Below are 14,519 nucleotides of genomic sequence, written 5' to 3' on the forward strand. Positions count from 1 at the left end.
CCTGTCCCGTTGTTCGCACCGCTGCAGCGCCACTGCTGTTTTTAGCACGCTAGGTGGGGGGTGTCTACCTGAGCTGGAAATTACAGCTCCGCACAGACACATAACCATAAGTAATCTGCCCCGGGTCACAGGGGAAGCCTGGGGGATTGAACCCAGCTCTCTCCGAGGCTAGGCTAGCCCCCTGGACCATCCTTCCTCACCCCCCTCCCTTTTCTGGAACTCACTCCTCGGCGCAGCCTGTCAGAGACCAGTCCAGGGCATGAGGCCTGGGTTTCGTTTAGCATTCGGATGAGCTGGTTTTGCCTTCAGCCTTAGAAATGAGACAAATGCACTGAGGTGCTTGGACCAGGGGGTGCTTCCCATGCCTGTCAGAGCCCTACGGGCCCCGCTTTCTTCACATCCTCCACGCCCAACCCTCACCTCACAGGTTTCAGAGTAGCAGCCGTGTTAGTCTGTATCCGCATCTTAATTAATTAGCCTCTTCGAGTTGGTATGGCTACTCCCACCTTTTCATGTTCTGTATGTATATATAGCTTCTCACTATATGTTCCAGTCTATGCATCCGATGAAGTGGGCTGTAGCCCACGAAAGCTGATGCTCAAATAAATGTGTTAGTCTCTAAGGTGCCACAAGGACTCCTGTTCTCACCTCACAGTCGCTCTCCTGGCAGCTGAGAGAGTGGGGGCCAGCTCTTCCTCCAGTGAAACTCTCGCAATGACCCCCAGGGGTCGCTGCCCGCTGCCAAGAGCCGGGGGGTCTGGTTTGCAAAACAGGCGTGTCTGTGGCAGCCAAATACTTCTGCTTCTTTGACACCGTCAATAACCATCGCCTCTCTTGGGCGAATCAGGCAGTGAAGCTGAGGTCTGTAATGTGTTCTGTGGATCTTTGCCATGTGTGATGCAAACCAGCCACCCAAAGTGAGCATCTCAACACCCATTCGAAAGCGTCACCAATGCATGTCGGCCCCCCGCACGTTCCAGTCCAGGTTCTCTAGGTCCAGCCCAGCCCGTGTACCACAGTCCCGGACAGCTGCGGCTCTGCTATGGCGGTGCTACAGATTCTGCCATGGTGAGAGGTGAGATCACCCGTTCATTTTCACTTACGTGACATAGGGCCTCATCCAAAGCATGCTGAAGTCAATGGGAGCGTTTCCCTTAACTCAACAGGCTCTGAAGGAGCATCTGAACTCAGCTTTCCAGAGAGGAAAGGCTCGTGTGCTCCCCTGTACTTCGCTTGGGGTCTTTCAATGGTTCCTTTGGTAAAGACACACAGATCTCACATTCGGATCCCTTTCCATATGGAGGCACCTGGCCCTGATGTCCCCGTGCGGCCCCAAGGGGACTGACCGGCTGGGTGTGTTGCTCTTCCAGAGGTGCCGGGGCTCTGAACTGCCAGGCCCGGAGGTGCCAGGGCTCTGAACTGCCAGGCCCAGAGGTGCCGGGGCTCTGAACCGCCAAGCCCAGAGGTGCCGGGGCTCTGAACCGCCAGGCCCAGAGGTGCCGGGGCTCTGAACCGCCAAGCCCAGAGGTGCCGGGGCTCTGAACCGCCAGGCCCGGAGGTGCCAGGGCTCTGAACCGCCAAGCCCAGAGGTGCCGGGGCTCTGAACCGCCAGGCCCAGAGGTGCTGGGGCTCTGAACTGCCGGGCCTAGTCCTGCCACTGTCTCACTGAGTTTCCTTGGGCTAGTCAATTCATCTCCTAGTGCCTTGGCTTCCCCTGCTGTACAGTAGGGATGGTGCTTTGAGATCGGAGGATGAACAGTGCTGTGGAGGAGTAAGTATTCTATTATTCCAGGCCGCTGGCCTGCACCGTGTTGCACTCTGTGACATGACCTTGCGCTGCAACATTTACCCTTCAATAGTGTGTATCAAAGGCAATAGCTGAAGGGGAAGCAAACCGCAGGATTCCAACAAGAAGCTCCCCTTCACCCACACTGCGCTATCACCATCATCGGGGTAGTTAGTACCCAGTGTCTTCCCTCAGGATTGGCACCCCGTTGTGCTAGGAGTTTGTTCAGACACTGGGGTAGAGCTGGCCCCTTCCCCAGAGCGCTTTGCATCCAACCACTCCACCTGCCCCAAGCTCTCCACAGCGTAACTGGACCGGGCACCGCCTGGAAATGGAGGAGGTGGACCCTGTTTTCTTTTTAAGCCTGGAGTGTGACTGCTGGAGCCAGGCGTTGAATAGCTCCATTCACCACCTCCGAAGGAACCTGAATGCCTTCATAGCACGCGGGGGTGAAAGGAATTTTGTTTAACGAGGCGAAGAGTCAAGCCTTTGATTTGCTTTGAAATCTCTCCCCTTCATCTCCCGAGTTCCCCGGACTCTCCGTCCCCTCCGCGCCCCCTCCTCCCTCTCGGAGGGAACGGGAGAGTGTGGAATTGCTGCGGAGCTGTGAACAGTTGCAGCTGCTGCAGCGCAGCCCCACTTCAGCAGCGCAGCTCCCTGGTTTGTGTCCGGCTTGCCCCAGCATGAACTCCAAGGCCCTGGCTGTCCTGGGCTGCAGCCTTCTCCTCCTCATCTTGGGTAAGTCTTGCTTTTCCGACTCTTTCCCTTCCTCCTACTCATTTCCCAAGCCCATACGTTTCCCTCCCCCTCCCTAGCTTGGTGCTCCTTGCATTCCTCAGTGGCCTACACAAGGATGCCTTGTTGGAGGGCAGGGCAGCATGCTGGAAAGGCATGGCATGAAGACATTGCCTGCAACACCAGCAGGAACTCAGGGACTGTGGCTGTATAGGGACTTGCTTCTGCAGCTTTGGCCAGGCCGTGGTACTGGAACAACTTTGCCAATGGGCTGCAGCCCCAATTATTTTGGCTTGAGTGTAACCAAGGGAAAGATTCCAGGTTTTGCTGGCTTTGTGGGTCTGCATAAAAGGAAGCTGGATGATCTTCCCTTCAGACATGCATCAAGTACAGGAGCCATCTCTTCCCTGGCCAGAGAAGAAGGATACCTAGGAGGGTTGTGAGCCAGGCTGATGCTTGGCAGATTTGGGAGATCCACATCTAAGTTAGGATGCCTGATCTCTTGCTCTCTGCCAGGTGCATCCCAGATATCCTCGGCTTGGGTGCATGTGGGGATCACAGATAGGAGGCAAAAGCTACTTGCTACACAAATGCCTCCCAACAATCAATGAACAGAGAGCAGGCAAACCAGTGAGTGAACAGAGAGACCTCTTGTCTGCTCAGCTACAATACTTTCACAGCATCTTCCTGTGCCAATACCCAGAAGCAGCTTAGCGTAGGAAGACAAGTAACCCTACTAGGAAAAGCCTTGTCTTATATGGCACAGGGATCCTGCCAGTCATGTCCTTTGCACGGTGAGTAGGTAAGAATTTCCTTGGTAAATAATGTTACCCTACAAGTCTATGAGTCTATGAGTCTATGAGTCTAATTGCAGATTTCTGCCCCTTAGGGGATATGACATTTGGGACCCGATTTCCAGAACTGGTCTCTGGTTTTGAACCCGCTACTGATTATGGCCATTGTATCAGGCACACTCCCATTTTGAATAGGCAAACAGCCTTTTGTGGATGTGAATTCCGGGATCCAAGAACCCAGGGCCAGATGCTCAGCTGGTGAAACGACACTGATGAACATCAGCTGAGGCGCTGGTCCGCATCCCAGTCAATGTGTTGTGGTAAACTGGTGCCGCCCCTCATTTTGTGGGCTCAGCTGCACACACAGAAATGGGGCATCTCATAACCGGACCCTTAGTGTGTCCATGAAACCTGTGCTGTGGGTTAGGAGGGAGAATAAACATCCCTGCAGTGCCTGGGGCCTGACCTGGCCCTGTTGCTGAACAGCCTTTTGTAATTAAAGATCAGTGCAAGAACCTGCAAAGCCATGCTGCGCCCTCTGCCCCTGTGGGCCTGCGCCTGCTGCTGCTCTGCTATCAAACGCGTCTTCTCTGTCCTCAGCTGAATGTCAGGAGAAGGAAAAGCCCCCCAAAGCCACCGAGAAGAAGGTCACAAAAGAGCCCAAGCCGAACAAGGTCAAACCTCCCAAAGCAACAGGTGAAAAGCTCCATCAGGCAGCAGCCAAGCCCCCGAAGGGCAAAGCCGGAGTGAAACCCACGGCCCCTCCCAGCCAGGTGCACCAGCCTGCGTCCATCCTGACTCGGGTGGTGGCCAGGGGGCGGTTCCAGAAAGTGCCTGACTCCCTGACGCTGACGGCAGGCGACACCCTGGAGCTGCGCTGCAGAGGGCGGGCCGTCAGGTGGAGGTTCCCTGCGTACCTGGAGGACGAGGATGAGGGGCGGCTCAGGTGCGTGTCCGGGATGTGCGACGGGCTCTGGGAGGCTGTCCAGGCCCGGGGCCTGTCATGGATGAGGGGTGAGCAGGGCCTGTGTGGGGTCCATTCCCCCGAGATGCCAAAGGCATCAAATGGCTTCAGTAAATGACATGCAGGAGGCCTGGATTTGGGGATGCCGGGCAGACCCTTGTTCTGGAGGCCAAGCACGGGGGAGGGCATGCAGCAGACGCGTTACCCTGGCGTGGCCAATCGGAGCTCGTTTAACAGGCCCAAACACACAGACACCCCCTGCTCGCTCTGTGAGATCCACCAGGGAGCAAAGCTGGAAGGCGCTCAGGGATATAGAGCCCAAGCCTCACGTTCAGCTTGAGCCTGGCTGCGGCTTCCATTGCCCGTCCCACCTCTCACGCCCCATGGCCCTGGGCTGGGGGACAGTGTGAGCTACACAGCAGTTGGGAGCATGTTAAGGGAGGGGCTGTGCCAGGCACTATCCATCTCTCAGCATTTGGAGCACACTGGCCACGGCTCCCGTTATTAACCATCTCCGGACTTCACCCCGCTGGGTGGGCAGGTAGGTCAGAGCGGGGGAGCTTGACACTCAGTGCCCACTGGGAATTGTTAGCGTGACCCTGTCATGCACGGTCTATTCTTGGGCACAGGCAACGGGGGCACAGGAAGCCCTTCCCCGGCCCCAGGCCATCACCATGGGCGTGGAGATAAGTGGGTGTTTTCCTGCCTCACGCAGTGTACAGTCAACCTGTGGAACTCATTGCCAGGGGATGTTGTGAAGGCTAAAACTATAACAGGGTTCAAAACAGAATTAGATACATTCATAGAGGATCAGTCCATCAAGGGCTATTAGCCACGATGGCCAGGGATGCAACCCCATGCTCTGGGTGGCCCTAGCCTCTGACTGCCAGAAGCTGGGAGTGGACGACCGGGAATGGATCACTTGATAACTGCCTGGTTCTGTTCATTCCCTCTGAAGCACCTGGCTTTGGCCATTATCAGAGACAGGACACTGGGCGAGATGGACCATTGGTCTGACCCAGTCTGGCCGTTCTTATGTTCGACTGTTTGATGCAGAGGCCCAGGGTGACTCTCCTGGAGTCTGAGCGGGGCCCTCTCCCCTCTGTTTCAGAATCAAGCACTTTGAGAGGCACAGCCAGCTGCTGGTGGTGAACTCCAGGGCTGCTGACACGGGCGAGTACAGCTGCTGGTCCTTCCAGTGCCGGGACAGCGAGTGCCAGGACGGAGAGGACAGGACGGGCAAGGCTTTCATCTTCTTCACAGGTCAGGCTTCTGCACTTAGACCGGTTTGGGGCAGGCAGGGGACATGAGCCAGAGAGCATCAGCATCTGCTCTCGTTATCCAGCGGACAGGGAAGCCCCGGGTGAGACCTGCTGCGGGCTAGGGCGTGTTACACAGGAGGCCGGCGCAGGTGGAGAGCCGGGAAGTGTCTCCCTGCCTCCAGTATGTAATCCCACTGCCCTCCTCCCTCCCCAGACCCCCAGGAGCTGTTCGTGCCGACGGAGGATTACTACGAAGTGGTCCAGCTGCGCACGAACCACCCCACGCTCCTACCATGCCAGGTGACCAGCCCTCTGGCCAAGGTGACGCTGCACCGCGAATTCCCCCCCGAGGAGGTGGCTGTGGACGGGATCGACATCTCGTACGACGTGAAGAGGGGGTTCGTGATCCACCGCCCGCGGCCCTCGTATGCAGGGTCACTCTTCTGCATGGCCAGCCTGGACGGCATGCGGCAGATATCCACCAAGTACATGCTGATCTACATCAACTGTGAGTGACCGTTGCCTGGCAGGGATGGGAGATCCAGGTGGGAGAACACCTATGTGTTCCTTTGGTTTTGAGACCTCCACCTGCCTGCTTGCTGACATCCGCTGCCTTTACCCGAGCCAGCTCCACCACTGTCAGCTCAGGAACGGCGCTAACTAGCCAGAAACGCTCCACCACACTAGCAGTGGGGACAGGAATGGGGACACAGAATTCCACCTGCCTTCCTAAGACAGAGCAGGAGGAATTAGCCCACGAGGCTGTGTATCGTTGCCTTCTTCTCACTGTCACTAGGTTTTCTGGGCACTGCTGCGCTCATACAGACCTGCTTATGCAGAGCAGTCCCTTTGCCAGTGGAGCTATCCGGGCATGTTAACTGAGTGCCCCTGGTCACCTGCACCGGTCTGTGATTATCGAGGACCATACACACGCTGACGTACCATTCGTCAGCCCGCCAGATGAACACACGCCATCCAGCACGAGGAGATGGTAGGTTGCTACATTGACAGAGGTCTCTAAGCAGAAGCAGCGACCCCGTTAGCTGGAGATACTTGTTAGCAGGCCTGTCCCTCCCTTAACCCAGCCCTAAAGCCCAGAAGGGTTGGCAGGGAGGTGGTGAGCTGATGGACTCTCAGCGCTACGGCTCCCTGAACTGCCATTGGTTGACTAGCCCGTCTCCTATGAGCGGGAAGTGGCTAACCCATGGTACTTTGCCGCCCTTCCTAATCCTGCTTCTCACCACTTCCCTCTTGCCCTCGCAGACCCTTCCTCTGCTCCCAAACCCACCGTCAGCGCCTCAGCCGCCACTGTGCGGGCTGGAGAAAACTTCAACGTGACATGCACGGTTTTTGGAGAACCAGAAGTCGCGGTCGATTTCACCTGGGAGTATCCGGGGCAGCAGGTAGGGAAGCGAGGTGGCTGGGCGGGAAAGGGGGTTGTTAGCCTGATAATACCGAATGGCTCCAACCAAGATCAGGGTCCCATTGCGCCAGGCATTGTACCTACAAAGGGTAAGAGGCAGTCCCGGCCCCCCAGGGCTTACAGTCTAGACAGAGAAAGTGTGTGTGTGGGGGAAATAAAGGCCAGAGAGGGAGGATGAGTTGCCCCAGGTCACACAGCAGGTCAGAGCCAGAAACAGAACCGAGTTCTCCTGACTCCCAGACCATGGTGCCTCCCCAGCTAAAAGGGCACAGAGAGAAGAATGGGGCTTGGGCTGCACACAACTTTCCTTTCAGGGGCTTCTCCTCTGCAGCTGACCAGAGGCATTTTCCCCACAGGAAACAGCACAAAGGGCTGATGTGACCTTTGCAGAAGCACGGTTCACGCAGCACACCAGGGCCAACGAAACAGAACTGAACAGGGCATGGGCTGGGGCCTCCAGAATGATGGGCGGTTCCAGTGAAATCAATGACTGTGGGCGGGGGATGAGTGGGGGGAGGTGACGGAATGGGGGGGCGGAATTGGGCTTCGTCGGAAATGCACACGGCGCCCTTTACATGGAGTGGGAGGGGGGTAGTTGGCGGGGCCATGCAGACCAGGTGTGAAGCTGAGGTCCCTTCTGCCCATCTCTGGTGACACTTTAGGGGGGAGATACAAAGAGCCCGTGGTGCTCCGTGCATGGAACAGGGGATGTCCCAGGGGGTTGGCTAATATGCCCCCTCTTGCTACAGCAGATGCCAGTGACCAGGGCTAGGCGTGAGGGGCTGTTGAGCATCGGATGAGCCCTTCCTTTGCCTCCAGCCCTGCACTTACCAGCCCCTAGCTCTGCAGGTGCTGCAAGCGGCCTAGGAAGGGACAGGAGCTCTCCAACCCCCATTCCGCGCTTGCTTTTCAGATTGGCAGGCCCCCCTACAGCCGCGAACGCGCTGACCTGGCGCGCCGAGGCGGGCAGGTGCAGCAGGAGTCTGAGAGCATCCTCTATGTGGATGAGGCACGCGCCATAGACGAGGGGCTTTACACCTGCAGCGCCATGAACCTACAGGGCACCACCACCGTCTCCACCCGTGTCCGGGTACTTCCAGCCACCCCGGCCCCGAGGGGGACCCGGTCTGGATAGCCAGGCCGTGCTACAGACAGGGAGGTCAGCGATGGCAACGCATAGAAGTAATAAAAGGACCAGAGATCTCTTTGTGACACAGGGACCAAATTTGCTTCCATTCTTCCTCCTCCCCTTCATGTGATTTATTTACTCATTAAACTGACCAGCTTCTTCAAAGAGGAGAGACTTTGTTTTGTCCACAGGGTGCACTGATGGGAGGCGAGAGGCTGCCCCAGGTGAGTCTGGGTCAACCCTGAGCAAGCAGAGCATTTCACTAGGATCTGAGACGGGAAACCAGTCCCTCTGTGCCACAGAGCCTTGCTGCCAACGTGCCCAAGAGAGGCACATTGCTGGCTGGCAGGTTCTCTCACTGCTTCTGCTCTCTTGAGCTCTCAACACTACACCATGGGGAGTGGGGCCCAGGGTAGCAGAACCATGTCAGCTGGGTCACAGCTGCTGGGAAAGAAACTAGATCTGGGCAAAGCTCTCCGAGGGGAAGAGAGAGATGGAAGGTCGAAGCTGTTACGGTCCAATCCAGAGTGGGGTCTGAACTTCTGCCAGGTTTAGGCCCACTTGGGCCTGGGATTCTGCCCAGGGCTCATAACACATAGAGGGGTCAACAGCACTGTTCAGAACTGTGGGCCCCACCTATCCCACAGCTCAGGGCTGGTTGGATCCAGGATTTGGGGTCAGGCCCAGCTCTAGTTCAGGCTAGCAGATGGTCGTATCATTTTAGTCACTCGTGTGATCACATACGTGCGTGGGTGTGCAGTGTATGGGAGCCTGCAGGGGCATAGGCAGAGCTGTCCCTTGGGGATGCAAATTGGGGCAACCGCTTCGGGCCCCGCGCTTTGGGGGCCCCACACTTCAGAGTGTGTGTGTCATGCGGGGGGCGCTAGGCTGGCCCGGGGGTGGGGTTAGGGGTGCCTAGTATTTCTTTTTCTTCCTCGGCATTTCAGGGCTCGGGCTCAGTCTCTGGCAGCAGCAACCCCAGCCTGCCCCGCCAGCTCCCGGCATCGCCTGCCGCCACACCAGCCACCAGTGTCCAAGCGCCGCCAGAACACGCCAGCGCCAGGCTGACCCCATCCATTGCGCTTCCGCCCCGACCCCTCCCTTTTCCAGGACCCCCCAACCCCTAGCACAGGTGCCACCCTGTGACTCTCCATCATCCCTCACCCCCCAGCACTAGTGTCCCCTCCCCACACCAGATTTCACCTGTATAAAAAATGTTAAGGGGGGCCCCATAAAGGCTGATTTCTCCCAGGCCCCCACCCCCCTAGGGACGGCCCTGTGCATATGTGTATGCTTGTGGGAGCATGCAGAGTGTGCGTGCATGTCAGCCTATATAGCTGTACATGTGTTTGTGCATAGTTATGTATGCTCGCCTACACATCTGTATAGGCAAATGCCTGCGTGTGCATGAATATGTGTATGGCATGTATATGTGCAGTGCATGCGGGGTACTCACCATCCACACATGAGCACGCTTTCCCATGGGCAGCCCTGAACAGGGACCAACGTATGTATTTTCTAGCAGCCATGAACTTTAATTCTAACATGCCACCAGTCACGCTGCCCTCCCTCATGGAACCATTTCACGGGGAAAGCCCAAGGGGAGACAACCATGATATAGAAATACACCTGGTGGCCAGGAACGTCACCACCCTCTCTTATTGCCTACATCTGTGAGAACACGGGGTTCACAGCTCACTCAGTAGGGTCCCCGCCTGCAATTCTTACGCTAAGGATTGCACCTCTGGGAGGTGACAAATACCCCCTAATACAGCAGACCAGAGAAATGCATCATAGAATCATAGATTAGGGTTGGAAGGGACCTCAGGAGGTCATCTAGTCCAACCCCCCGCTCAAAGCAGGACCAACCCCAACTAAATCATCCCAGCCAGGGATTTGTCAAGCCTGACCTTAAAAACCTCAAAGGAAGGAGATTCCACCACCTCCCTAGGTAACCCATTCCAGTGCTTCACCACCCTCCTAGTGAAATAGTGTTTCCTAATATCCAACTGAGACCTCCCCCACTGCAACTTGAGACCATTGCTCCTTGTTCTGTCATCTGCAACCACTGAGAATGACTGATGGCTGGAGGCCTCATCTCCCCCGACTCCTTCCTGACCGAGCAGGCTGAAAAGATATTAGCAAAAGACCAATTTGGGAGAGAGCGAGCGAGCTGTGCAGTGCTCCCCGCAGCCTAATTGGTCCCAGGCATTGGGGAGAACTTGGGCATGACAGAACGGCTGGTCAGACTCCAGAGATCCTCTTGGGCAGAGACCAGCAGAGACAGCCTCCATGAAGGTTTGCAGCGTCTCTCCATGGCTGTGACAGCCGCAACAGCAGGACTCAAGCTGCCTTTCCGCCCCTGCCCATCCTTTCCTGTCTCCTGGCCCACAAGGAGCTGAGACTTCTCTCTGTGGCAGCTGGTTCCTTTCCAAATGAGTTTAGTGCCGGTGACAATTGCCTGATTGACAGCTCTGGGGAGCCACGTGCTCAGAGTCTCTGCAGAGGGGGGTAGGTCGTGTGGTTAGCACAGTGGCATAGGACTCAGGAGATCAGGATTCAGCTCCCAACTCTGCCACTGATGCCCTGGCTGCCCTTGGCAAAGTCACCGAGGGCCAGATTTTCCCAAGCGCTCAGCTCCCTATTCTGTCTCAGGGTTCGTTCTGCCCATCCCCATAGGCTCTCAGCTCCTTCCACGTACAATCAGTGGCAACAGAAAGGCTCTCGGGAGCCTCTTGGCGTCTCTGTCAACTTCTCCTTTTTCGGGAAAAACTCTGCTTGCAGGAGGGATTTTTTAAAAACAAGGGTTAATTTCTCTCTGTCGTGGGGTTTATTTAGGCTGCTTCATTTCAGGGTTTCTTTGATTGGGGAATAAGGGGTGTCTTTTAGGCAGGTGGATAAGGGGCAGAGTTTCTGAAGTGCCCAGCAGCCAGAAGCTCCCATTGCAAGACGGGTGGCCAGGTTTTCAAGAGTTCAGCACCCCATGGGCTCCCACCCCGCTGAGTTCTTTCGAACATCCTTCGCCTCAGTGCTGCAGTTCCCCAGCTGTAAAATGGGGATAACACCTTCGCTCCCCCCACCCACCTGGGATAATTTAACCAGTGCTCTTGAGGGGCTCACAGACTATAATGATGGGGGCCAGATCTGTAGCTCGAAAACAATTGGTGCAAACTTCCCCCCACCCCCAAGCTGCCTGTGTGTCTGTCCTGACAGGGAGGGGCAGGAGATGGGTAAGACGGTAGCTCAGTCAGTCCTTGGCTTCTCCACCGAGACCACTGACAAGGAAGGCAAATCGTGGGGGTGCTTCCTATGGAGATCTGTGCGCTAGCCCCAGACCTGAGAGTCAACAGCTCCTTTCCGCCGGGAGGTGACCCGCAGGGCCGTCCGAGCCCACCCAGCATGCTGACGTAGGGTGGGAATTTCCACAGCACTAAGTGCCTTAGGAACATGAGTCCACACTGACCTGTGGTCCAGGGAGCATCCCAGCCAGGAACCCTTCCCCTCCCATCTGAATGTGAGCTCCAGAAAAACTTCAGCCAGCTCCAATGGGATCTCTAGGGCAGCTGAGGAGAGAAACACGGGCCTGAAACACCCTCTGCTTCCAAAGGGCTCATGTTTGCCCTGCATCCGTTGTAGCGTAGGGCAAGGCATGTGTGACCCACAGCAGGACTCTGAGCTCTGTTCTCATACAGGAAAGGGCTTCTCACCGACCACACTTATACACAACACCGCAAAGGGACCCTTGCTGCCAGTCTCCACGTACCGTAAGGTCTTGGTAGCCGGCGTCTTTCCCTCTCTCCTAGTTGCAGGGAGGGTACAGTACCTGCAGCAGCGCCATTCCAGCTGGGTCCCATTCTGGGTTCTGCAGCTGCTCCTCTGTTCTGGGACGAGGGTTTAACGCCCTCCCTCCCAAACACAGGGCAGGTTCTCTGCCCCCCATCTGTGGTGGGCCGATAGTTACAACCTTCCCACCAGTCAAGAAAAGGCTAAAGAACTCCTGTGGTCAGCATCAGCCCCAACCGGCCGCACCTGTCAGCCCAGCTAGCGCTCCCAGGCCAGGGGAGGAGCACCGCCAACCTGAGGAGAGAAGATGGGCTGGTTTGTTTCTTTTGTTGAAAAACCGTGGCCACGCGAAGGGTGGGAACCAGCATTTCCTGCGGAGCCGGAGAGGCTGCTTCCCTCCTTTGTGTGCGGGAGGGGCCCGGCCCCTTCTGGGCCTTGGAATTACTTTTTTGGCTGGACTGTTTTATACCCCTGGAAAAGGGCGGACTGTAAGGGGTGCAGCCCGAGGGCTGTACCCTACCTCCGGGCCAGGCCACAGGACAGCTGCTGCCCAGGGAACGATCTATGAGGTAAGTAGCTGCCTGCCCTGACCCCAAGGGGGCGACCTCAAGACACAACCCTTGACACCGTCCATGAGCCACTGACGCAATGCGTGCCGCAAGCCAAAGAAACGCACACGCCGCCACGTGGAAAATACTGACATTTCATTCTTTGGGTATCTTCCCCTCCCAGAACTGTGTTGTTACAGCCTTTAGCACACAGGCGTTACACACACACACCGCTCCACACGCCTGGTGCAAAGCTTAAGGGCAGTCTGTGGCACCAGCTAACGCTCCACTTGGTCTCTCCCGACAGCATTCACACGCCCAGTGGAAAGTGCTTGCGTGCCTCCAATTAGCGCGTGTCAGCTCCCCAGCCATGCCGCTCTGGGCTGCCGTCTCCTCTCGCCCCGCTTTACCGGCCTGCGGGGAGCACCGTCAGTGCTCTGGGCACATTAGGGCACGGAGGAGGGGGGAAGGAAAGAGGAGACAGCCAGCGATGGGGCTGGCTTTACACATACCACTACAAACACAACGGGGACTTAGAAAGAAGCCACCCCGAGAGGAGTAACAGCTACCCCAAAGTTAGCAGCCTCTGTTCGGCTTCTGCAGGAGGAGCTGGTATCACTGTGGCAAAGGGACATCAGCCAGGTCTTCAGACGGATGCCAGGCCCTGTGATGACGGACAGAGCATCATCCCTAGCAGAGCACAGGCCCAGGGATTCTCGTCCCAGCCACTGTACCCTGAGCGAGTTGTAGGGTGGGACCCAAACATGGGTCAAATTCTAATTCAGCGGCGGGGGGGGGGGGGAATTAACTCACTGCCACCAGTGCAGGCTTTGCTAACGGATGGCTCCTCATCTCAGACGGGCCCCGGGAGAGTCTCAGGGCTCTGAGCCCTTGGCGAGGGAGCACACACTTCAGGAGGCCACGTTGCCGTGACGCCTCCTATGACCGTCGCGCTTCTCAGAGCCAAGATTGATAGACTTTAAGGCCAGAAGGGACCCCTGGGGTGGCCTAGTCTGAGCTCTTAGACAGGTGCATGTCTACCTAGTTCTTGAGCCTGCGTCAGCGCGCCCTTAGGCTGGTGTAACGCTGAGGCAGTTGCTCCTGTCACGTCAGTGTAAGCGAAAGGAGAATGGAGCCCACCAGAGCTGCCCCGCCTGCTGCCATGCACAGTCTCTCTCTATGCCAGTCCTGGGTTCCGTAAGAAATGGGGCCGCAAGGAAAGGTACAAGATGGGGCAGCCGGGGAGCCGTAATTAGTCAGTATTGAGTGAGCAATGACTTCTCCATTGTTCTCGAGAGCCCCGCCAAGTTCCCCTCACTCAGGCCCCAGGGCTTATGGGGGTTCTAGAAAGACAGGCAAAGGTCTGAGACATCGTCAGGGGATCTGGTCTATCCCTCTCACAGACGGAGCTACGCAGAGCAGAACAGGCTGGTTTCCCCCCAGCCCCCATTGTGCCAATACTCGGCTCTCAGCGAGGATTGACCCTGTAGCAGTTCACATTCTAGACACAGCTTCCTCCCGTCCCCCCGCCCCATTTGTTCTCAAACATGGTCGAAGAGAACTGCTTGTTAGTTGCGGTATCAGTGATCTAGAGCATTTTTGTGCAATGTCTAAAAGTCCCTCCTGGGGCCTGGGGTTTACAAAGGAAAGAGGCACAGAAGAGAACGAGAAAATGAAAAGATGAGGAGGAAGAGAAGGGACAGGGAAGGAGGGGGAAGATCTTGAATTCCCCCCCCCCCCCCCCCCCCCGTGGAAACAGGCAGCTCCCAGACACAGAAAAGCCTCATTTCACTGTGAAAATGGTGACCCTTCTTTGGGAAAATGGCCAATTTTCACCTGAAGCAAATTCCCAAATTGCCCAGGTCTCTTAGTGGGCTGAACGGAATCGTGTGACTCTCCAAGCCCTGCCGGCTAGCACAGAAATGACGACAAAATTTCCGCGTGGGCCAAACTCTCACCAAAGAAACAGCCATTCTCCCAGGTGAATCTCGGCCAGGCCCACAGGGGTGGGTCTGCCCAGCCTGGCCGTCAGGTTGCGTGAGAACAAACTGGGAACAAACTCTTCCCACTTGACAAACAGGACAATGGGAGCTGG

The 14,519-nt window shown here is 56.6% G+C and overlaps 1 protein-coding gene across 1 annotated transcript; it reads left to right on the forward strand.

The window, feature by feature from the left end:
- The first annotated feature begins 2,225 nt into the window (after window positions 1–2,225).
- LOC112118639 (platelet-derived growth factor receptor-like protein) lies at window positions 2,226–8,243 on the forward strand. The gene is made up of 6 exons (XM_024217037.2): window positions 2,226–2,524; window positions 3,916–4,261; window positions 5,391–5,542; window positions 5,756–6,049; window positions 6,805–6,944; window positions 7,878–8,243. Exons 1-6 carry the CDS (start codon window positions 2,470–2,472, stop codon window positions 8,097–8,099), a joined length of 1,209 nt encoding a protein of 402 aa, XP_024072805.1. The 5' UTR covers window positions 2,226–2,469; the 3' UTR covers window positions 8,100–8,243.
- Window positions 8,244–14,519: the final 6,276 nt, after the last annotated feature.

This window comes from Terrapene carolina, unplaced genomic scaffold, assembly GCF_002925995.2.
Source record: "Terrapene carolina triunguis isolate 2854851 unplaced genomic scaffold, T_m_triunguis-2.0 Scaffold629, whole genome shotgun sequence".
Taxonomy (NCBI): Eukaryota; Metazoa; Chordata; order Testudines; family Emydidae; genus Terrapene; species Terrapene triunguis.

Coding starts and splice junctions, on each gene's coding strand:
- LOC112118639 (XM_024217037.2), top strand. CDS start 2,470: ATGAACTCCAAGGCCCTGGCTGTCCTGGGCTGCAGCCTTCTCCTCCTC. Junction 2,525..3,915: donor CCTTCTCCTCCTCATCTTGG/GTAAGTCTTGCT, acceptor CTCTGTCCTCAG/CTGAATGTCAGGAGAAGGAA. Junction 5,543..5,755: donor GGCTTTCATCTTCTTCACAG/GTCAGGCTTCTG, acceptor CTCCCTCCCCAG/ACCCCCAGGAGCTGTTCGTG.